Source organism: Hermetia illucens, chromosome 2, assembly GCF_905115235.1.
Source record: "Hermetia illucens chromosome 2, iHerIll2.2.curated.20191125, whole genome shotgun sequence".
Taxonomy (NCBI): Eukaryota; Metazoa; Arthropoda; class Insecta; order Diptera; family Stratiomyidae; genus Hermetia; species Hermetia illucens.
In genome coordinates, this window is record NC_051850.1 from 134,538,025 (window position 1) to 134,562,768 (window position 24,744).

General features: G+C 39.2%; 1 protein-coding gene across 2 annotated transcripts in view; it reads left to right on the forward strand.

The window, feature by feature from the left end:
• Positions 1 to 24,744, forward strand: part of LOC119647418 (capon-like protein) — a 389,473-nt gene that overhangs the window by 261,380 nt on the left and 103,349 nt on the right. For both annotated transcript variants that reach the window (XM_038048308.1, XM_038048306.1), the window contains exons 4-5: positions 736 to 831; positions 971 to 1,132. In XM_038048308.1, coding sequence (XP_037904236.1) covers positions 736 to 831; positions 971 to 1,132 — 258 coding nt within the window. The remainder of the gene's footprint in view (positions 1 to 735; positions 832 to 970; positions 1,133 to 24,744) is intronic.

A 24,744-nucleotide genomic window follows, 5' to 3' on the forward strand; every position in this document is an offset into this window, starting at 1 on the left:
GCGTCCCGTAGTACCTCTGTCAGCTGATACAGAGCAGTTTCAGTTGACCTTCCTGCCCTGTAAGCGTGTTGACAGTGATGTAAGGGATTACGCTTTAGAACGTTAGTTCTAATATAGTTGTCTATGACCTTCTCCACCAGAGGTCATACAAACACGTCTAATAATAGCGGCTACCACAGACAAAATCAACAATTAATACAGCTAAGTGTACTTTCAGGGCATATATGCCAACATAATGAAAAAAAAAGAAAAACAAAATGACAATCAGACTCTCCAAACCCGCGAAATTTAAAAATTTCCGTTATTTTTTGAACTTACTTCATATGTATAAATTTTTACTCTCTGTTAATCTGTTTGTCACACGTATTTTGCTATAAAACGCTTAACGCCTATTAATATGAAATTTGGTGTGGATGTCGGGATTGTGAATCGTGTTCAGTGAATGACATTATTTTACGGTGAGTGATACTTAAATCACGTTAAAGTGAATAGTATAACTTACTAAATATATGTAGGTTGCAAGCTACGTACAAATGAAATAGTCACGCTTGAAAATATTCTTACATACCTAAAGCGCCTGACTTCCAGTTTCCGACTTCTCTTCTCCTGAGTCCGTTCCTTGATAATAATTTTAGCCCTAGACTTTTTAGGATACACGAAATAAATACAAAATATTCTAAAATCCACTCCAGATATCTCATGTGATTAATAGTTCATATCTTTTAAATTTTTCAGCAAGAATGCAAGCTCACAAAGGCGAGGAAAAGGAAAGTAACGATACACATATCGGTCGACGGAGTGCGTGTGTGCTTACGGAAAAAACGAAGAAAAGTGAGTGTCCCTTTTTAATATAGTCAGAAATTGCTCTTCCAATTTGCAAAATCATATTTCACTGTCTACCGCCTGATACTTTACAAATGTACCCATCTGTTTTCCTCTCACTTTCCACGCATTATTTATGCCGTTACAGAAAAAAGATTGGACGAATGATGCAGACGAAGTAGAAATAATGGACCACCCCATCTATAGAATATTTTACGTATCCCATGATAGCAGCGATCTCAAAATATTTAGTTATATTGCACGAGATGGCGACTCGTTTAAATGCACCGTTTTTAAAAGCAATAAAAAGGTAAGTAGCAATATCATTAATTTTGTAATGACGCCATAATGTGCTGATTATAATGATTACATGTTCCATGGCCTATTTTCGGAAGACATATCCTAAGGGATGATTGAGTGCTTTGTTCTTGCTTTCTTTAACATAGGATCCAATTCAGAATTGTACGACAGAAAGTGTTGGCATGTTGTTATGTCTGCTCCGAGGATGAGGATTTCTCCAAGAGATCACCAAGAAAGGACCAATTTGGGGGCACATATTATTGATCCAGAAGCCGAAGTGTTTTTAGGAACAACTCATTGATAAAATATACATGTAATATCTTTCCACATTGTTAGGATTCCTTACGGGATTATAAAAGATTGACAGCGTTTGGAACTTATCAAAAGATGATTTGATGAATTTATTTAATTGCTTAACGTAAATCCATTTACGCAACCAACTATTTTGTTCCGTAATGATAAGAAAAAGGATATTTAGCTCATGTGTACATTGCTAACAGAAGGATATTATATTCTAACGTTCTGTCAACCAATTTGGCAATACTGAAACTACTAGCAAGGACCTACTCGATGAGGATAACAATTCTGCTTGTTGGTAAAAAATATGTAGGATTTGTCCTGATATCTCAGCCTTTTTGCCGTGCCAAAGGGAAGGGGCGTGAGACGTCGTAGGCTAGATTTTATGACCGCGTAAAATTGAAACGTGATGGCATTGTATGCGTTGTATCGGAAGTCCTTAATTCGAAATCCGGATAACTTCATGTTGATTAGACCGGCAAAAAGTTTAGATTCGCGAAGAGGACGTGGAGGATATAGAAGAAGTCACACTTCCTTTCAGAACTTTTTATGGGGAACCTTTTGGGTAATGTTATTTGCAGTTTATGGCTCGTGAATTATACGACCTAGTGCCTTGGCGCTACTGCTTTCAAGCAAGTAAACCTTTTGCTACGCGGGTGTTTCTCTTGCACTTTTAGAAGATGTAATTCAACAGATATTGTGGTGAGATGGCGCCATTGATAGGAAACATTTTCAAGGTCAATAAACACTGGCAAAATATTTGCCATGTCAAAATGTCGGCCGCCTGTTTAAATACGCCGGTATCGCAGGAAACTTCCCTTGGGGTGGATACTAATGCGTGTTTTTCAGGGATTATGGTGATGGTAAGACGTAAATCAAGAAATTTAAGACGTGTTTTAAGCGCCCTTCTTGCCGCAATAAAGTGAGGAAGGTTACGATGATGTCGTTTTGATTGATCCGAAACAGTAGAATGCTTGTTGTTATGCAGGTGGATGGGCGTATTCAAATGCATAGCAGCATTTTAGCACCGAATTTTATTATTCTGAAGGAAGAGTCGTTTTAATTGCTTGATAAAAGTCTCCATCTGAAATGGTTCCTATACTTCTAAGACGTTTTAAGTCAGAGAGTTCTGTTATTTCCCTTTTAAAGTTTTCACTTTACCGGATTCGAGTTGTTCAACATGACGTTGAAGACGAGTGAAAAGAATAATCTAAAAGCGGATTGGCTTTATGGGGCCCTTTGCATAATCCAGGAATAATAAAATAGGTAGCCCCGATAAAAAGTTTTCCAAATTTCAAACCGTATAGAAGGCTAAAAGGGTATCTGAATTAGATTCCCAATTTCAATTATTGGTCGCCTTTGCAATTATTAAAACAAATTGCCTTTTTTCCACGTTATTATTAGGCTATGGAGCAAGTTGACGGCTATTTTTTAATATAAAATGTTTTTCGCTGTACGCAAAAAATTGCTATTCCTTTACGAATTAAATTAAAAAATATACTTCGATTGATTAAAAGAAAACTAGTATTATGTGAATTAGTGAAGGGTGCAAGTTCTCGTCACTGGTTGACATTCTTCCACTATCGGGGTTTTGCAGAATTATGGACTATTTAATAAGAAAACTAGATACAAACAGTCAATTTGTGCTAAGTTTTCAAATCTTTTGTTTTACTGCTTCATACTTATATTGAGTAACCATTACTGATCTAAATTTGCTCTATAGAAATATTACGTGTTTTTTAAGGATTGAGGGCGTCCTGAATCCGTATTGATTTCCGAACCGAACCGTCAATTTCGGTCATGCTGCTTCAGGCCAGAGGTGAAGCAATGTCTGATGAGCTGCCTCTGGTCTGGACGAAACCGTCACTCAATTGGTCCGTGTTGTTGAATTAAGTTAAGATTAAATTGCGCTATATACTGCTGTGAATGCTTGGTTGGTAGTATCAAGAGTTTAGTTTACAATTAAGAAATTTTCTATGGTAGAACACAATACATGAAAGGCTTAACTATTAAAGATTTTCTTCTTTTTCGTCTTCTCCGTCGCACTAAAATTCGAAGATGGTTCTTAGCTTCCCAAAATGTTCTCCTGGATTCATTTCATGTGACTTTTATTGTTAACTGAATTCTCTTATATGTTCTTGACTTTTCCAGCTGGCGGTTTACTTGCTTGCTTTCCAGAGAGATATGGGAACCTGATATCCATTCGCTTTACATGGCTTGCCTACTGAAGCTTTGCAACCTTGACAAGGGTGACCGTCATAAGCACTAGACAAGAGGTTCAATTCCTTCTCGTACCTAATTTGCCATATGTTATGAAGAGAGAGAGAGAGAGAGAGAAAGACAGAGATAGAGAGCAACACCAAACTAACCAGCACTTAAGAAATGCCCCTTCAACACGCACTTGCATGTCCCATCATGGGAGTGTGGGGTGATTCATTGAGCATTTTAGCCTTTCTTGCATAACTACTATAGCAGGCCTTTAACTTGATGAAAAAAAACTAAATGCTCGACCGCACGCCGAGTTGGAAGACTCAGACATAGTAGCGAATGAGAGAGGGGGGATTCCATTACGGATCGCTGTTCAACATCCTGCACGTAGATGTTATGTCCTGGATAGTCTCCTCTTAGAAGTAGCATAACCTAGAACTGAAGTTGATGATTGAGGAGTCATGAAAGATGCTCCGTTTGTAATTTCTTGTTGAGTGCGAAGCATCCTGAAGTAAAGTTTGGAACGCTTTGGTCTCATAGAATAGCACATCGTAAGTCAACCATTTGTTGGTGGCTTCGATGTCAATGCCTCACAATAACAATTTTTTTATGTAACCTCCATGAATGGATTTCTTTTTCCACCAGTCGACCTTCTGTTGGACTAAAGTTACATTCGCCATGTGGTCCCATTCTCTGGTTCTCAAGTTTAAAACCATGACAGTTGCCTGATTAGAGCATTATTTTTCAAAGGAAAACCCCCAAAGGGAATGAACTTGGTTGTAGTGCAATGTTTTTAAATCACACATAACTCTGTTATTCGCCTCAAGATGTTGATTGTGAAGAAGAATAACCGTGACTGCTGCAACGTAGACTAAATTGTGGACCTCTGTTGCAGTAATCTCAATAGCCAAACGCCGACGTAAACTTTAGTTTTAGGATCTTTGCCCTAGCGTCTGTGAGAATCTCAGCATATTCTGCAAATGCCTGTTCGAGCCTTATTATAAATTGGGTCGACTTCCCGTAGTTATTCACTATTACCCGTGCTGGTTGATGACGTCCTGTTCCGTAATATGACTTAGCTCCGGGAATCGGGTTGTGAACGCGCCATGGAGGATTCCTTCCGTGATCCGTGACATGGTATTAGGCGCACATGATAGATTCATTGAGGTAGTTCGTCCAAACCATGCGACGCCAAGGTATTTCGTTTGTCGGGTGGTCCCAATTTCTTTTCCAACAAATAGTGAAGAAGCAGTTAGTCTTGCAACAGTGCCTCAATATTGCAATGCCCCATGACAGTCGCCTGGCCGCATGCAGCATTGCGTTAGCAACTCAGGTCGGAATTACCCCGGTAGATCAGATATATATGTATATATACATGGTTACCATAAACTCCTATGGGAGATATAGTCTACCATATATTCGCGCTATGGCTGCTGGCTCCTAGTGGTGCTTCAGATTGTCAGGCTTCTCTTTAGTGTGGTTATTCCACATAGCACTATATTTCTGTTTAAACTCGTCACACTCGATTTTCCTTCTTTTTTTTGTGGGTTGCTACGCTCTGGGAAACCAATCTCCTATATGTAGTTTTCATGGTCATCGTACCATTCTAACTAATTTTGCTGAGTTTCTTTGATGTTTTCATAACCCGTTCATTTTTTCTTTGCTCTGTGTATCACAAGATCTATTCAGTCAACCCTTATATTTAAATTTTTCTTCAAAGATTTTTTCTTTGTGCGCATTGTACCTGGTTTACCTTAATGAATTTGGAGCTATTTAATAACTTTGAATCAAGGAGACTACATACAGAGGATTCGCCTCCCGCCGCATTACTTCAATTTGTACGGTGGATGAGACACATTGCACATTTCGGATGTGCTGCAATCATCTGCTTGTGAAAATTTAATACATATTTACTCTGATGTTGGTGTCGTGTATGTGATGCATAGGATTGAGAAGGATACACAAGAAAGCTATCTAGGCGTGGTGGACATATGCGTCAATTAGCTTCTTCGTACCTAACTCCCGTATTTGCAATGACATTCCGTGCCGACTAGAAACTCGATTTGCTTCTTCTGTATGTAGTCCTCTTGCTTTGAACTTTTTTATTCTGTATCGTTTCTATCAGACTTCATCTCTCTACTATCTACTACTAGAATCTTGCAAGCTTTGCTAATACATGATGAAGGGAACAAGTGGTTCCCACAATATCGGCACATGCGAATAAAATACAAAATACTAGCGGAAAACCAACAGCCGTAGTTTCGAAGACTTTTCTAAATCTAAAAAAATTCATCAATACACATTCGGTTTCAATGTCATCAATACTAAGCCAATAAAAACAACGTAAATTAATTTATCATTTACTCTTTGCGAAAATAAGTAGGTTCCAGGATTGGTACATTTTTGCAGCAAACCATCTAGTCATCCAGACATTTTTAAGGTTTTGTGTAAAACTGTCTGTTTGCCTGTCTGTCCGTCATATGCATTTTTCTCGGAGACGGTAGCAGCGGGGTCCCCATACATGCAAAAGGGGGTGTACATTTTTTTTTCACCAAAGATACTCACGTGGAATATCAAATGGAAGGTCTCGGTCGGTACTTTCCGAAACTGGTCTTAATTTTAACATTTGTTATAAAGGCGGGAAGTGCGGCGGGTCAAAATTCCAACGGCGCCATTCTCAGAAACTGCCCAACTGAAAAATCTGAAAAAAATCAAGAGGCGCCGCTATATGGTGGCTAGGCTCCCAAATACCTTCCATATCGATATCCCTTCAAATAAAGTTAATAATAGTATATTTACGTAATTTCGAGTAATTGGCTGCAGAACCCCCATCCTAGCATCACGAAATCGTGCAGCAATGTAGACTATAATATAGAGCTTGATCCTACTTGGTAGAAATCGCACTATTACTAGGAAAGTTGTAATAGGGCAAACTTGTCACTTCTTTGGAAATTTCAGATTTTGAATGTCAATATCACCCAAAAGTGAATATTCTCACAGAATATATGCGTATATTCTGTGTTACGTACTAATGAGACAAATTCACACTCAAATGCCTTTATAAAAGAAATACACAAAACCTTTCATACCGGTTCAGTTTCCAGTTTCCCGACATGTTTAAGGCATATTCTGGAATCGCCTTTAGTTCCATCAGCGAATTTTCTTTTTTCCCGTCAATGGACACCAAAAGAGTCGGATTTGAGTTTCGGAAGTAAGAATAGTTACAGGATGACATATCTGGAGAATTGGGTATATGGTCAATCATATTGGGCAGTTGTAGTACTTCTAGTTGAAAAGTCGCTCAGAAAGGGGGATTTGTGAGACTGTGGATTCGATTTTGTCATAGTTTCGGTATTTTTTTAGAAGAGAAAAACACTTAAACCCTTTCATGCCTTCAAAGTTATTTTTTGCTTACTGTTTCACCCACTGGAAGTAATCTAGAATTGACAACAAAAATAATGAACATGATGATGATGAATTCCGCGAATTGTAGTACGTTTAAGTATTTCACTACTATCGCATCTAGATCCTTATAGGAAACATCCTCCCACGTGATCGTGAATAGAAGATCTTTTGTGTAACAGAAAATTTTATTAGAATCGATTCAATCTGTTTATTTGTCTCATCTGATTTTCTCGCAAATTATCCTGAATCCCTTTATATGCAATCAGTGGGATGATTTTATTTTGGGCCCCCTCTTCACATATATATTTGAAAGGGCTGTAATTTTTTTTAGAATAAAAGGGCTTAATTGGTACTTTTCAGAGCTTTCCATATCAGCTCGAAGATAAGGGAATTGCGACCCAAAACGTAGGTACGATAAAATGCAACAGGTTTCTTTCTTAGAACCTATGCTAAAAAAAATCTGATAACAATCACAAAGACGCATCTATATAAAATATAGGCCTCAAATAAATCACATGCATATGTTCTATATGTACAGCGTATTCACCAATGTCATAATAAAGTGAACGGTCTGAGATAGCCCATATATATATGGAAAAGAAGGCCGTGTGGGGACATTATATTTTGACATTTTTAGCGCTTTTAAGATTTTGTGTTCTTTCGTTTGTTTAAATTTAAGTTGTTCGGGAGTATCTTTACACGACTTCTTGAGCTACTCTACATCCGGCGACATGATTTCATGGAAATATCGTGGCTGTTCATTCCCGCATAGGGCAAATCGGACAAATCACTCCTGAGTACCGTTTTGAAAAAGTATGCCCTCTCTATACTTTCTTCTTCTTACCCCTTCCGACCTACACATCGGTCACTTCGGTCTTCAATAGATGACATTTGATTTGCCGACTTTTCCTAATAGGCGATCTACGCACTGTGTCCTTCGTCTTCTAGGCAAAAAGTCTACAGATTTAAACTCCGTACACCGAGAAAATTCTTCGTGTAAAATTCTATTGAGCCAGAGTACCACTGACACAAGCCTTGAACAAATTTTGGAGGTTTTGACTGTGAGTGGCGGTCGCATTCCATGTATTGCTTTCATATGACAACGCAGGGAGAAGGTTGCCATGGAGACGCTCAATGGCGTTTCTAGATTTTGAGCGCAACAAACAAGGCTATCATGAAGCGTCAGTCTGCTTCAAGCGGCATCAATTTTTGTGCTACTATCGTCAGAAACAACGCTACTCAGATATATAAATAACATCTATCTGAATGTTACGGTGTGTAGCCATTTTAGCCACGAGATGCAGATCTTCACTGCATGTCTCATAACTCACGCGTCATCATGGACAAGGAGAGAAACATAATATATAGAAGCAATTTATTTTTGTCATATCGGGGTTTAAAGAAAAGGTGGACTGTAGTATGCTACTACCGAATGTCCCTGTACGTGAGGATCCTCCATATTACAGTGAGAATGAATGAAAAACATAGTATGTATTACTGAAAATTGATGTCTCATTTTTGGAAGCACTGATTATTCTTATTCGGCTGTGAGTAGCGCTTCCTTTAGTGTAAATAATTGCATTTTATCAATTGATAGTATGCAGCCAGTAAAATATCCTTATGGGGATGAATTCTACCAGCGAAAGTATCTGACTTGCTCGGTCTACCAATAAATGAAAAGTGTATACTTTCAATCCGGAAAGGTGGCCGATATCCATGGTGTATAATTAGTTTCTTACTAAGCCGTTTCTTTTGAAACGAAAAATTTCCCGGCCACCTGGTGCTGCAGTGATGTTTACGCAATAGCCGTTTATTACCTGCCACCTCACGATATCATAAAAACTGTAGGAGCGCATTCTTACATGACGCCGCCGTTGTTAGCCTTACAATAAACGATTTTTTGTCTTGCCATTATGTTTTCTTGTTGCCGTTAAAATACTTTTCCAACTAAACTAATAAAATTCCTAATGGTATCTAATATCGGCCGATGAAAAACAGGGAAATGTATCCGACGACTTAAATTAGCTTTTCGAACAATTCGCTGACCGGGTGGATTCAAATCGTTCTCCTAACCGGCCAGCACTTGGCTCGCACTTGTATAATAAACCGATTCCGTAGACTGTACACTGTGAACCTCATTAAGCTAAAGGTTAATTTCAGCATCAGAATTTTCATGAAACTTTTCATTTTCACGTGCCCTCTTTTCCTCGGTTGCCCGGCATGTACGTCTGGACTTTCACATTTACTCCCGCATTCTAAGTTCCATGGACTGAAATAATTACAATTCTCGTACACGAAAATGTACTCGATGTTCTGAGTGAGTGAGAGATTCCCGAGAAATATTGAAAATTACAAACAAAACAACTCAAATGGATTGCAAAGTTTCGTTTTGTGAGTGATTCGTGGAGTTGTGCATATCGTATCGTTGCAAATATTGCTGAAAATGAAAATACTCATAATCGTGTCTGATGACCACCATTATAAGAAATGGCGGCAGCAGATTGCAAGGTTCTCTGGCGAGTGGCCAGATTTCGATTTAATGCGGGAAATGTCAACGCTAGTGAATTTGAATTTCAAAAGTTTATAATTTTTGGTAGTTCTTCTTCCTGGAGAGAATGAAATTTCCAATGCTTTACTGTTTTGATCAATGATGAATAGATTGAAAAGTTAAACGCTATAAATTGAATCGTGGCTTCCGCGAAGCAGCACCAGTTCTTTGAAATCGGCTCCCCTCTTATACATTTAGGATAGCATTTTGGAAAAAGTACTTTAAACTTCTTTCAGAAAAAAATCATGAACAAGGAGCTGGAAGTCGAAACTATGTGCCTACCTTAGTAGATAGCGGCGGGACACAAGAATTTGCCATATTAGCTAATATGGGGCGGGGTGGGCTAGGGAAACATTTGAGGACTTTAGATGTCTCAAAACTGAAACAAATAAATGTCCGCTCTCTATAAAGCAGTAAAGCTAAGTAAGAAAATTCCACGGTGACACCTTATACTATAAGAAATGAAATAAAATTTAGAGCCTCATTAGGCATTGAGTTTGGCCCTCTGTTTGGAAAGAAAAGATAGCGATAGACTTAGGTTATATTCAAACACAAATGCAAAGTACTTATGCTTTTGATTTTCTTTCATCCCTTTTCCTCGCTTTCTTTTATGCTGCCATCCTCGGTGTGTACTAATATAGTTTAAGTAACAAAATCCTTGACGCAAGGAAGTTGAACCGAGAATCAACCAGTTTGGTCGAGAACCGTTTAACAATCTCAGTGGGAGGTAGGCGATAAATATGGGTGTAGTTGATAGTGGGAGAGAGATTATTATACTCTGTCTTATATGTGATTATCAGAAATTTACCTACAATATTTCCTACTTGCCGTTAAAGTCGACTGCAAGGATAAAATTCTGTCATGGCACGTTATACTACCATATTTCCCTTTTAGGAGCAAATATGAAAGCAACGGTATTGATTCTAGCTACATCTGTGATCGATGGATTACTAAGACATAATTTTGACTAGAAATTCTTCTGCAAGCTAAGACGTACCATGATAATATAATGCACAACAGTGAATCGTATAAAATCTTTTTAGAGAACTGCTTGTGGAGGAGGATTCTGACACTTCGAGCATAAAAGCTACCAATATAACTTTTGTCATCAAAAACAACAATAGTAAGAGACTGTTACACCTCTGTGGCTTTCCTCCGATTGATAACTTTTCATAAATAATATTCTGAATACTGACGTTGTAGATAGTAAATACTATACACATCCTGAATGTTTTCAATAAGCTAGGACCTGGGTCCATTGTGACTCAAATCTTCCATGCCAAGTTACCATTTCCAATTTATAGTATTATATAATACAATAATTAAAAGGGATTTAGACTAAACTCTCATTTTTAACTAACGGTTAGTTGACATTGAATAATGTATTACTGTCAAAACTATCGTAAAGATATTCCCGTATATTGCCATATACAGTTCTAGTCCAATCCAATAGAGAGGCGAAATGCATTGCATGAGACAACGTCTCCACCCGCCGCCTGTTGCTTCTAGGACACTAACCGGGAACTTTCGGACACATTATATTGGGCTAGGTCTAATCTATTTAAGAGCAATCCGCTCTCCTGCCGCCTCTCCTAAACTTGCTGGAAGCGCTAGAATCTTTTCAGTAAATACTCCACCTTCTACAGAAGAAGAAAGTGTTATAGCAATAGCTGTGTGAGGTAATAATCAATCTCATCAAGCTGATCCACGGTTGCACGTCTCTGACGTGGCTAATTTACTCTCGATTCACTTATGAATGACGGTTTCCTTTTATTCCTCATGGACGGATACAGTCGCAAGGGTTGTCGCGATTTAACTTGCACTAGGCGCTTGCGGCAGATCTGCTTACTAAGGGCACCGGTTCATATTTCGAAACCGCAGAGGGGAACTCAGGTCAAAACAGATTACCTTGGATGGACTCAGGAAACTCTTGCTTTGCCAAGGTGCCTACTTTTGGCTCCTCAAGAATTAGAAATTTGTGCTCAAATGTCCATGTGTCAATTTCCCGTAACATCATCCCCAGTGTACGCTGGGCTTCTTCGACTGACATTCAGTAGTTTTAGAAATTTGGGTCAAGGACGGGCTGCCGTGAGTCAATAGGAAACATGAAAGTCTCGGTTTAATGAGCAAGCATCTTCTTCGCTATATCCAACATACTGAAAGGGTGGTAGGCTTATGCAAACCAGGGTCCCATCCTCCTTTTTTTAAAGTGGAAGAAAAAAATTCTACTACGCATTAAACGCGTTGAGAAGCAAATCTGGATTATGCGCAAATACAGGCTTTAGCTGAGGGTATCTTCCGATTTCAGCCTTTCATGGAACAAACCCGTCGACTAGGATAGGGTGCCCGCCGGAGTCCCTACGTATTAGCTCCTTGTTTGGACCAGGATGGTCTGCGAGTTGTGAATTTTAAGCGATCATTTTCTTAAGTTCTTGTCAATGACGCTCACTAGCTCCTACCTACACCGCACCTTTTGCCTATTGGTTTTATGGAGGAGTTCCTTCATCGTAGCTCTATATCTTGTGACTTCCTTAAGTCATTTGAAATCATTTTGAAAAAATTTCCTACACTGCTCACCTCAATCAAATTACCCCTTAGTAGCTGATATAAGAGTTGGATTGAGTGCTTGGGTCTGTACTCTCAGATTTTTTGTACGAAGATCAAACCAGATCAAAATTTGGTGCGATTAAGTGCAAAAGGAGAGAGTCTGTGGAGAAAAGCTCCTTCGAGAAGGTGAACGTCTAAGCAAGCCATTGAATAGTTTGGACAAGAAGAATAGTACGATTTTTGTGGTAGAGAAAAGCGGACATGCTATAATATTTGGTCCAAATAAAACCTAAAGACTTTCACAAGGTATTCCAATTATGGCTCCCATAGGCGTCAACGGTTGAGGTTCGTAAAGTGGAGGCCAAAAGTTAGAAACCAGAGGTCACCATGGTGAATAATATATAAGGAGTTGAATGATTTTTCGATAAAATGAATGAACTAAAGGACAATTCAGGCCATTTTGCCGGTGAAGAAAAAGTCGCGAATTTAACACGTTAGGAAATTGTTCATCCGAATTCAGTGTGATGTTTAAGAGGTCATGAAGAGCACCTGAAGTTTGACTCGAATAATTCAACAAGACAATTAGCAAGGCGATAAGCGACAGTTAATTCCAGCTGTGAAAATTTTAAGCAATTCTGCTTTTAGCGAAAATCTCCAGCCGACTAACTACATGATGTATACTATGTGCTAACCCGCAATGTATACTGCTAAATTTTTCGTACCAAAACTTGACACCTGATTCAGGCTTGGGTCCCTACAGTGCTGCGAATTGATTCTGATTTGTTGAACTATGTCTTCAATAACATCAATAAAATGCATGGTTACATGCTGGATAAACGAGTGCGGTGGTCACGATGGTTGAGTTCCAGCCTCTCAACCTCATTACCCTGGATTCAAACCCCGGTCATCTTGAACGTTTATGTATATTCGCAATGACCCGCTGCGGCATGCTTATCATTTGAACATCATTAAGTGTGATGATAAATGAAAATGAAGCGGAGTGTCATTGAATCCTGAGATTGTGTGAATGCCTTGTACTGTAAAATGGAGTCTAGAGGAGAAATAAATACAGGATGGGTAATCCCTAAATTATACCTTAATATTCTTTTCCTCAATCATCGCCATCATCATTAGCGCAATAACTGGTATTCGGTCTTGGCCGCCTTAGTAAGGACCTCCAGATATCTTGGTTTCGCTCCAAGGTCCATTAGCTCGATATCCCTAAAAACTAGTCTGGTGTCGACTGATGCCAAGTATGCATGCGATCGTGTCAGCGATCACGTCTTTCAGATCATTTATCGATGCTTTACTCTGCTCTGTTGGCTACGGTTATTGTGGCATAAATTTTCCCCTTATAGGTATTACGGAGAGCTGTGTTGTGGATGGCTTAAATAGTTCCTCCCCTTGTTTGTCAGAAGGGATACTTGGCGGTGTTGTAATGTTATAATTTGAGCCCAGAGCACTATCCGAGCGAAGCTGTGATTGCCCTCCCCCCTGTGTGTTCTGGCGTTTGTCAAGACTGAGAGCTGACGGCAGTCAATCAACATATGGTTAGTTTGGTTGAAAGTGGTGGGTATGTTTGTGAACCGCTTTTCGGTCAAACCAATTACATCAACAACCATTTCATGTAATACTATTAATTGAATAATCCGCAGTCCGCTATCATTGTTGTTGTATGTTTTTATGTAAGCTATGGGGGCGGACGTGTTGCCTGAATCCGGGCTCTGCCCCTATTTGACTGTTGGAACCTCCAAGCATGATTTTGATATCATACTTGGGACATGTTTCAAGAGTCACTCTACTGCTTCGTAGAAGCTATCATTCTCCGACTCTGCAACCTCTTCTGTAGGAGTGTGAACATTAATAAGGCTTGTATTTCGAAATTTGCCTCTCAAACGAAGAGTGCGTATCCTTTCGCTTATATTCCCAACACCGATGACAGCAAGTTTCAGTTTTTTGCTGAATAAGAAACCTACTCCAAGCATATGGTTTACCGGATGGCTGCTATAATATCTGGTATAGTGTTTCTTCTTCAGGAAACCAGTCCCTATCTAGGGTATTTCTTACTGTACTATAACGTCATGGTATCGGCTAACTGCTTGGCAGCTCCTTTTCTGTATAGGGAGCACACGTACTATGAGAAAATGTGCAAATCGTTATTCCGTTTTCGTTACCAGATTCGTCATTGTAAAAGCCTTCCATTGTTAGGCTACTTTCGTGGCTCTCCGTGTAGGGTTGTTAGCCCTACCCGACTCTCAACTTGAAGAACTAGTTTGTACAATTTGTGCCGTTTGTAGGCCCTGGAGACTCGCCTTCATTCTTTTCCGTCTGCAGTTTTTCATTAAGAAAGAACTCCCTGCGATCACCACGTGGGGATGGAAATGGAGTTTAGTAGCTCTTGATATTGGTTCAGTAGTCTTTTGCCAGGTTTTATGCTCTATCGTGCGTACAAATCCACATAGCGCCTTGGGTCCTATACTACCCTTTGACCGCCATTTCTTTCTTGCGGTTGATTTTTTTTAGTTATTTGAAAAGACTCCGCTGGTTTTCGCATATGTGGCATTTAAAGTACGTCTAGAATGGTTTCATCCATATTGTTGCATTCGGCTTTCGTCCGACAGAAAGTCTCTATTTGATTCCAAAATTTCAACTGACCGTGTATCACTGAGGATGGTATAGTTCCGATAAAACTTCTGCACCTTAAAATTCTCCACAAAACCAGTTATTGATATCTTTACTTTAACCAAACAACTTTGAACTTAGAAGTTATACTTCGTTGTTATTGCAAGTTGTCAATGGAAGAGAAATAAGTTGTGGTGGCGATTTTATTCTATTCTATTTTGAAACCATGGCCACTTAGAAGGTACATTAATTGTATTATTAAGCAGTACATAATTGTGATATGTTTTCAAATTGAAGCATATCCTCCACAATGCTAATAGCAAATATTTCATTCTCTAATCATATTTTATAAATATTATTTTTAATCCAATTCTTATAGGCTAAATAAATCTGACTTCCCTTCAACTTAACATGTACACAAAAAATCGATTTACCTCTGGAAAAATGCTATTACAGTCATATAAATTTAATTTTATTTATCACCACCAATATCCACTTTACTCCCATGACCTTCCATTAGACAGAATGCGGTCTAATTAAATACACAATTGAAAACCCGGTTACAAAGAGTGTTTGCGTCTTCCATTTTAAAAATAGCACATCTTTTCCTTCCAAAACACTAAAAATAATAAATATCCAGTTGTATTCGGACTGAAGTAACCTATTTATTGTACATCGACATCAAATCATGGAACGGGATGGCCTCCCGGTAATACATTGAGTGAATCGACCCATTAGGTGACCTTGATATGATAAGCACCCCAAGCACCAGTTTGATTTCCCGTATTCCGTAATTATTGCCTCTCGGATTGATACTCAGGCGTGCTGCTATTGAACACAACAGGAAGGAAAGGAAATAATTTTGGTTTAATTTATTTAAAAATCCATCGGAGTTTTGCTTTTAATTGAAGGTGTGATCACCAGGTGGGTCAAATTGTTAAAAAAAAAACAAATCAGTGATTCGTCCTAGAAATTGTAATATTGTAAGCAGAGTTAGATATGGGTATTTATGATATTTATTTTGAGAAATGGATTTTTATTTTGTAGGTGATGTTAAGCTTTTATTTGCAGACAGAGAGGATTTTTTTTTATTGTTTCTGTTTTCGTTATTACGTTCAAAATATATAAGACCAAATATGTAGGGATCATGTAATAAGGAGTACTGATAAAAATATTCGATTCTTTGTGCACTAATCTGGATCTCCATGAATCAAAATCCTCTTTTTTGTTAAAGCTACGTTTACATAATCTGAGTGAAATTATGCGGTGTTTCCAACGATTAATTATCTGAAATAATAAAAACTTGTTGTTTCTTTTTCGTTGGTGTGAATATTTATTCTTGCAAGTTCTTGTTAGCACTGATGAAGGGAATAAATGGTTCCCGAAATATCAGTATTTGCAAGAATAAATATTCACACAAACGAAAAAGAAACAACAAGTTTTTATTATTTCAGTTTACGTAATGTCGCCCTTTTGATATAAATCGTCTAAATTAATTTATATCACACGTTCTGTCATCTAGATATTTTTCATATGCTCAGTTTAGTTAGCTATGTATTCAATGAATTCTAAACTGATGTTTAGTCTACAAATACGTGGTACTCAATTAGCCCTCTTTTTAATCAATAAACCATCTCAATTGAAAGCTATAAAGATGGTGATGCTAGAGAGGACCGTTTGGCCTACCGTATCCTTCTTCCTTACAGAATAGGCCGTACTCCTCTAGACCTGATAGATCCAAGAAATGTCTCTTTACTTGCAAAATAGGCTTCTTTGGTGAAAATGTTAGGTATGATTATTATTTAACCATAGGGCGTATGTGCTAACTAGGAACATACGTGTTGAAAAATACGTATCATTTGGTGAAATTCACATGAGGATTTTTGAGGTTAGAACGCTAATAAATTTAGCGAAAGATGGGGAACACATTTTATCCGTCACTGCGGAAATGTGTAACGAATCTTACTGACACAATCTCCTATTTGGACCCGAGACGTCAGATGAACAGTGATGTCTGGTGCATCAGATGATGAACTAAATTGACACCGATGACCGTCGGGCCGAAAATATTGATGTAAAAGATATGAAGGAAGGATGGAATTATTAAATCAATTTAATAATTCGGAAGCCGAACTACCAATATTGAAATCTATTCGTATCTGTCAATGGGTTCAGTGTGCCAAGGGTGGAATAAATGACCAACATTAATACTGTGATGCATTAGAATCCAACTATTCTGCCATTGTCTGTGTTAAAACATTTGATACTCAAAGGAAGGTAAAGTTTAGCCTGTGCAGGAACACATACCAAGCCGGTAAAGGCAAAAATATCTCTGCAGCGATTGGAGCTTAATGGAGTTCATGTACTAATCGACCTAATACACATGCAGCGATTGGAGCTTAATGGAGTTCTTGCACTAATCGACCTAATACACATGGTACATACTACAATACAGTTGCAAAATACATCTGCTGCTGGTCCTAGGGCCGCTAAGGCAGGAACCACCGAGCTTAGGCAGCTATGTCGGAAATCGGGCAGCCAAAATAGCCAAGGTCATTAAGGAATCCTGGCTTTGAGGATACATAGAATCGAATGAAAACAGTCTGTGCTCCTAGATTAATAAGCCTTGAGGTGTTCGTAGGATATGCATTATTGTGAAACGATCTCCAGTGCTCTACAGAGGATTGCATACCTGAGGATATAAAATGGTTTCCAAATATAATCACTGATTTCGATCTACTGGAAAGATTCTCGTCATTTTGGAAGCTAGGAAGAGGAGCCGCATATATCCTAAACTTCGTAAAAGGAGAGAGAGAACCTGTCTCTTCATTGGAGTATAAGACGAGTCGATTGCGAATTCTTCATTTGTTGATTACGCAAGCCTGTTCGAGACAAGAATGTCAAAGGAGCGTTCCACGACTACGTTAAAAAGGAGTACTTGTGCATATTTGTATGCATAACGATAAAGGCTCTACACCTTAAATTGTTGTTGTTGTTGTTTTTTGCGGTTGAGACATTCTTGGCCGCTTTTAAATGGTACTCAAAAATATATATTAATCATTGATCTGGCTTGGTAGGGGCTTAAAACCAAATGGATTAGGAAATGCATCAAGCGATAAGTCTAGCATTTAGAAAAGTGGCTATCATTACCTGGCGATTCATTGTCGTAGCGCCTGCACATTTGACGGATTATGGGAACTTGCATAAAGTCAGCTAAACGGCTGTTGAAACACGTATTAGATGTGACGAAAATAGTTGGAACATGCAAGGAATCTACGATGGTACTATGCAAGATTGAGGCTTGCTTAAATTTACAGACGCTAGTTCCACCATCAAAGAATTCTGGATCAAAGTGAATCAATCATAATATAAAGCCTGGGTAACTAGTACTCATATGAGGACACGACAATGCCTTACAATCCTTTTTCGGCAGACTCTTCTTTATCTTCAGCCTTTGTCCCTTTCGCAAGCGGGGTCGGCTCGTCGTGATCGGTTTCGCCATTTTATTTTATCAAATGCTCGATCTGGATGCAATCCCGAGCCTTTTAAATCCCCAACCAGCATATCAAGCCACCATCTTTTCGGCCGGCCTTTTGTGCGTTTACCATCGACTGTGATGTTCGGACCAATCTTGGAAATGATGGAATGGAATGATGGTATGGTCACACCATCGAAGATGCCTCTCTCGCAATTTTTAAACGACTGGTGCAACTCCATATCGATGACGGGTATCCTCATTTCGTGTCACGCCACTCGTCCAACGCATAGCGTTGACCTGAGATATTTAAATCGCGTAATTCTGGCCAGGTCACTGCCGCTGACAGTATTTGTGCCTGTTTCATGAGGATCGATTGTCAAAAATTCAGTTTTATTCAGATTCAATCTGATACCGTGTTACATGAGGCGATCATTCCATTTTTGGCAAGTTGCTATTAGATGCTAGAGAAACATTATCTGCATTAAGCAGTGTATAGGGCGCTGGACCTTGGATGTCCCGTGTAGCAGTGTCCATAATAAGAATAAAGAGGAGTGGTGAGAGGGCGGTTCCTTGATGAACACCAACAGAGACACGAAGCGGTTTTGATAAATCCGCCACACTTCGAACTTTACTTTTGGAGTCGCGTTAGAACAATTGAACCCAGCGCACGAGTTTTTCTGGCACTAAGTGTTGTCGTAGAGCATACCAGATGAGTTCGTGTAGCACACGGTCAAACGCTTTCTCTAGATCCAGAAATGCAATGTAAAGAGGGCGATGCTTCTCACGGTGTTTCTCCATGAGTAACCGCGCAGCGTGTATTGCGTTAATTATTCCACAGTTCTTGACAAATCCGACTTGATTTATAGTTATTTCAACGATTTCACGAATACGGTTGTCAAGAATGCGTTCAAAAATCTTCATGGTATGGGAAAGTAACAGGATCGGGCGGTAATTTGAACATTTTGCTGGACTACCTTTCTTTTTCCATTTTGTAACTGTAGTATTTTCTCCCCAATCAGATGGTGTTCTACCTTCCGGAATAACCCGGTTAAAGAATCCACTGAGCCACAATGTTTGTTCCCAGCTCTTCGCTTTCCAGAGTTCAGATGCCACGTCGTAAGCTGTCTGTGGCCTTTCCTGATTTCATTCGTTTTATTGTTTCCTCGACTTCAGTTGCGATGACAGGTGGAACTGCTGCAAATGTCGCCAATGATTGTGGAAGCGGAGGATGAACAAATTCGTCAGTTGAAATCTGCTCGAAGTATGTTCTCCATCTATCCGTTGCGACTCGGCAGTTGGTGAGCAAAGTACCGTTCTTGTCATTAACGCAACAGAAGTTCGATATCCTGTGTACGTTCGTTACGGCTTTTAGCAAGTCGATACAGATCTCTCTCGCCATTCTGAATGTTCGTAAAGATTTTTGTAATGGTTTGCTCGGGTGACAGCGATCGTTTTCTTTGCTTTCCGTTTGGCATTCTTATAAATTTGGGTTTTATCGACGAGAAACTTGTGATAGATGTGTTTCTTCTCGTGGACTTTCCTTTCAATGTCGTCATTCCAAAGCCAAGCATCCCGGTTGATGTACCGCTTATCTGGTTTGGCGACCCCGCGGGTTGCAGAGGCCGCTTTTGGGTCGTGTCTTTCATTGGGTTCCACGATTCTTCCACATTGGTAATGCTTGGTAATCGCGTGAGTGAGATCATTTCTTGTTTCTTTTATTTAATGCGCGGTGGGCCAGTGCGTTCCTCACGCTGTTTTATCGGTGACTTAGTTCGCAGGACGGCAATCAACGGCTGATGTTGAGGTGCGATGGTCTCATAGGGTACAAGGGTACAAGGTCATGGGTGTCCGAAAAAATCGATTATATGCTCGTCACTCTCATTGCGCGCTCCAAATCCCTTTCCCTCATGGCACCTCTTACCGTCTGCCTTTTTACTCACATGACCATTTAGGTCGCCGGCAATGATGATATAATCGTCAGCGGGCACGTTGCAGGTGTTTTCATCGAAAAGTTGCCAGATGGCATATTTCTCGGCATCAGGTCGACCTATCTGTGGTGTGTATGCTTTTGTTGTTGCCATGAAACTTTATGCCTCTCAGGGTGCCGATCTGAGCACAAGATTGTAAACAGCAATAATTTCCGGATAGCTGAGTGGTTAGAGCACAAGGCTGTCGTACGGAAGGTCGCGATTGAAATCTCATTGGTAGCAGTGGGATTTGTATCGTGATTTGACGTCGGATACCAGTCGACTCAGCTGTGAATGAGTACCTGAGTCAAATCAGGGTAATAATCTCGGGCGAGCGCATTGCTGACCACATTGTCTCCTACAATATACTGTAGTGTACCGTTACGGTTTTGAATGAAATGCACTAACATACTTCAAGGCCCTGATTGGATAAAGATATGGATTGTTGCGCCAACGATTATTATTATTATTAATAATTTTTTGCTCTTTGTGGTGGAAGGATGCTGTCTCTTTGTTCTGCCTGTTTAGCCTTATGTCTAAGTATGCTAGCTGGTGGTTGGAATCTACAGCGTATTGTATTGTATTTGTCCAGGGAACTGTAATTTTTCATAGTATGTGCTGAACTCCTTTAGAATGTTGGTGACTTTCGTTCTGCTCTGCTCTCTATTACAAGTCAACAATACAAATACAAATACTTGTTTGTTTATAGTATTGTTTAAATTGAAGATATTATTATTCACTATGCAAAACACTGGAATTTTTCAAAATTAATCCTATGAAACTCTACAGTGCAGTCTGCCTTGCAAATCTTTGGAAGCTCCTAAATTTTAGGCAGGACAACTCAGTATGACGAAAATTTTGTTCTGTCGTTCTTTTCAATATCTCCTATTTGTGCCAATGATTTCTTGTGGAAATTTGCTTTGGTTTCAGTTGTCGCATTTCATCATTTCTTATTTTTTGGTTTGTTGGTTAATATACCATTATTAGTAGTATTATTATTTATTTATAGTTTATGAGCTTATTGATTGCTTCCCGTGATTTCGGTTGCTTCCATTTTCCCCCCTGTCAACAATGATTCTTATATTTTTTAGTACTGATCAAAGATTTTGTACACCACTGTACGTACACCTAATCCAAAGGAAAGTTTATATAACTTCCTCCTCTGTTTGAATGAAACCCTCATGGTCTACCTTAAATTCTCTACACCTTAAAAGAGTTTTAAGGCATATTTCTTATTTTGTGGATCCTTCTTGGAACACTGAGTAATTTTTTTTTTTGAGAATTGTGGGGTCGGCATAAATTTGATGCCGGTCCGGACCAAATGAGGAGCAACCGACTTCCTCTTTTTTTGGTCCAAGGACCCCTCGTTTAGGGCTTAGCACCCAAACTTTAAAAAATGCCAGGCTTTACGGTTTCTTACCAGAGCAGAGGCAAATCGTCAGACGCTGCCTCACCTCACTCATGGAATTTACACACACCTTTCTCAGAAACGGCTATACCGATTGTCACGAAATTTGCTGAGAAGGTGAGAACTGTCCAGTCCACACATGCAGTAAGTTACATCTTTCTACATTCAGTTTAAGGGGGGGTCCTCAAGTGTAAATTTTTGGTCCTTGTCATGTTGGGTATCGCAAGAAAGCTCTTTCTAAAACATTGCGAAGCCAGTCTTAGTTTTGACATTTGGTCGGGGGGCCGAAAGTAATTTCTTTAACTTTCTTAGCGGAATTACAGTAGCTCAAAGTTATCTTTTCCGTGTAAATTTACTACAACCCAAAATACTAAATGTCAATATTACACTAAAGTGAGTAATTTGACATACTGAATGTACATATACGTTACGGGCTACGTACAAATGGGATATTTCTGCACTTAAATAAACTTACATAAAGCGTTTAGCTTCCGGTTTCCCAACTTGTAGATAAATTAAACACAAGGCGAGAATAAAAATGAATATTATTATATATGCACAATACAGATGGTCATCTGATCAAACAATTTCCACTGTTCATTGCCAATCATCATTACTCAATTTGAATCAAGGATGGGGCGAGGATAATGAAAAAGTCAAGATAGGTAAAATCATTCAGTTTAAATCCATGAGAATGCTTGCAACACAAGCTGTTTGATCAACCTAGGAGAAGCCTCAGATGCAATAACTTACACGTTTCACCACGCGTATTCACCAGGCCCAACTTCTCACTGTTTACTTACAGAAAAATAAACAATTCTCAACATTGACTAATCCCCGGGAAAGTTCAAAAACTCGTCCAGTGGGAAGGCCGTAATTCACCTCAAATATGGAGTTGGGTAGTAGATTATGACCGATAATAACTTCATTAGCAATTTCTGTTCTAGTAAAGAAGCTAATATGGTCTGTCTATAGGAAAAGTCCCGGCAAATCATATGTATATATATATCTATCTAGTATTTCATGTTAACTGTATGTTTACTAAATTAATTATGCAATTAGGGAGTTAAAGCTATAGTAAAATTTAATCATTGTTGAATAAACATTGATAGATCAGGAATGATTACCACATGTGAATTTAATAAAAGATGTTTGAGAATATATAACACTGGATAAATTTGTACAATAAGCAGAACATGATGGAAAGAAATTAGGATTAAAATTACGATGGTAATTATATATGGATTTTGCAAAGTATTTATGGGTATTCGCAGTCAGTAAACATAGTAATTTTTCTGGTTATCTCCGGAAATGCCGCACTTTTTTGCAAGCATTAGCCGCTAAGCAAATTGGTGCCACCATTCCTGCTTAAATCAGGATTGCACCACCAAATAAACGAATCAGAAGAGATTATTGAATACATATAAAAAAAAATACGAATATAGGGAAATCGATGTTAGACGCTACATATCTTTCTTTCCAAGAGTCGCTGATCTATAGTTCTTCCTCCAAGTACTTCCTAGGTTCCTGTCTGGCGTCCTGGCCTACACCATCGCTCCATCTTAGGCAGGGTCTGCCTCGTCTCATTTTTCTACCATAGATATTGCCCTTATAGAGTTTCCGGGTGGGATCATCTTCATCCATACGGATTAAGTGACCCGCCCACCGTAACCTATTGAGCCGGATTTTATCCACAACCGGACGGTCATAGTATCGCTCATAGATGTGGTCATTATGTAGGCTACGGAATCGTTCCTCCTCATGTATTCCAGTTGCATATTCTTTATAGGCGCATACTACATATATACTTTGTGTATATATATTTTTTATTTGTGTAGTTCAGCCGCTGGACACCCATTTAGGTATTACTTCACAGGGTGGATTTGCCTTTAAGCCCTTGTCGTTTCGGTCCTTTGGGGTTTCTTCCTATTTACTTCTTTCAGTCCAAAGCGGCATAAATACTACCTGTACAGTGACCCTTGAGGAACTTTGTAATGTGGTAATCTGGTTTCCCTGTATTATTAAACCCCTTCGAAAACTCCTCCAACCTGCATTATTTGAGGCCCTTCAACTCTCCGCTTGCCTAATTCTTGCATTTTGTGTGCCCGCTATATATCCTGCATTGTGCACTATACGGTATCATTAGAACTACCTCATCTGATATAATTCTAAAAGAGTTGCAAACCCCCAGTTCTATCAGACGGTAAATTGAATTCGTTTAGTTCGCCCCGATAGCATTCGACAACATTGCTCCAAGTGTAATGGTACTGACTGCGTTTTGAAACGTGTAATCTAAATGCTCCCTAACCCTCAATTTGACATTAATCATTACCCCGCCACCGACTTGATAGTATTAATCTTTCTACGGTTCATTATTTAGACCAGTTTTGCCTTCTCATTCACCAGGAACCACCGGCTTTCTAGTCTAAACTTGACAAATTGTCTGGAGAAGTTGCTGCGACAAATTGACAGGTTATCTGCAGAGATTTTCGGGCCTCATTATATACGTCATTGCACACAGGGGACCCAGTGCCGAGCCCCTCTTCGGATGTATTCTCTGAGATAATTATCAATCTCATATCCGATATTCTTCCCAAAGACTCTGGGCCAAACTTGTCAAATACACAGAAACCTCTATGTCTGTCATTGCTCCCTTAATTTGGTTTAAGTTGGCGGAGTTGAATGCCGTTTTGATATACATAGAGGCCGTAAGTATCTGATAGTCATCTTTCCAGGTTCAATCATGCTTAACGCATCCACAACGTGGATACACTGAAATCCACACTGATGCTGTTATAGATTATTACCGATTTTTCAATGGGTAGCAGTTTGTTATAGGTAACTCCCTCCATCATTTTCCCGATTGTATCCAACAAGTATATCGGGCAACATGATGCTGGATCTCAAGCTGACCTACCAGATTTGAGAAGCATCATCAACTTTTGCTTTACGGAATATTCCTTATTTTACGGACAGCTCATTGGCAAATAGGACGAGCTTCACTGTTTGTTTCGCAGTTTTGTTAGGGATGCCGTGCCGGGCAATCTATCCGACAAGAGTCCTTTTTGGAACTCGATTCGCCCTTGATCCCTATAGGGACGACCTGTTGTTCATTGTGAGTGTGGTCCTCACTAACTCACCA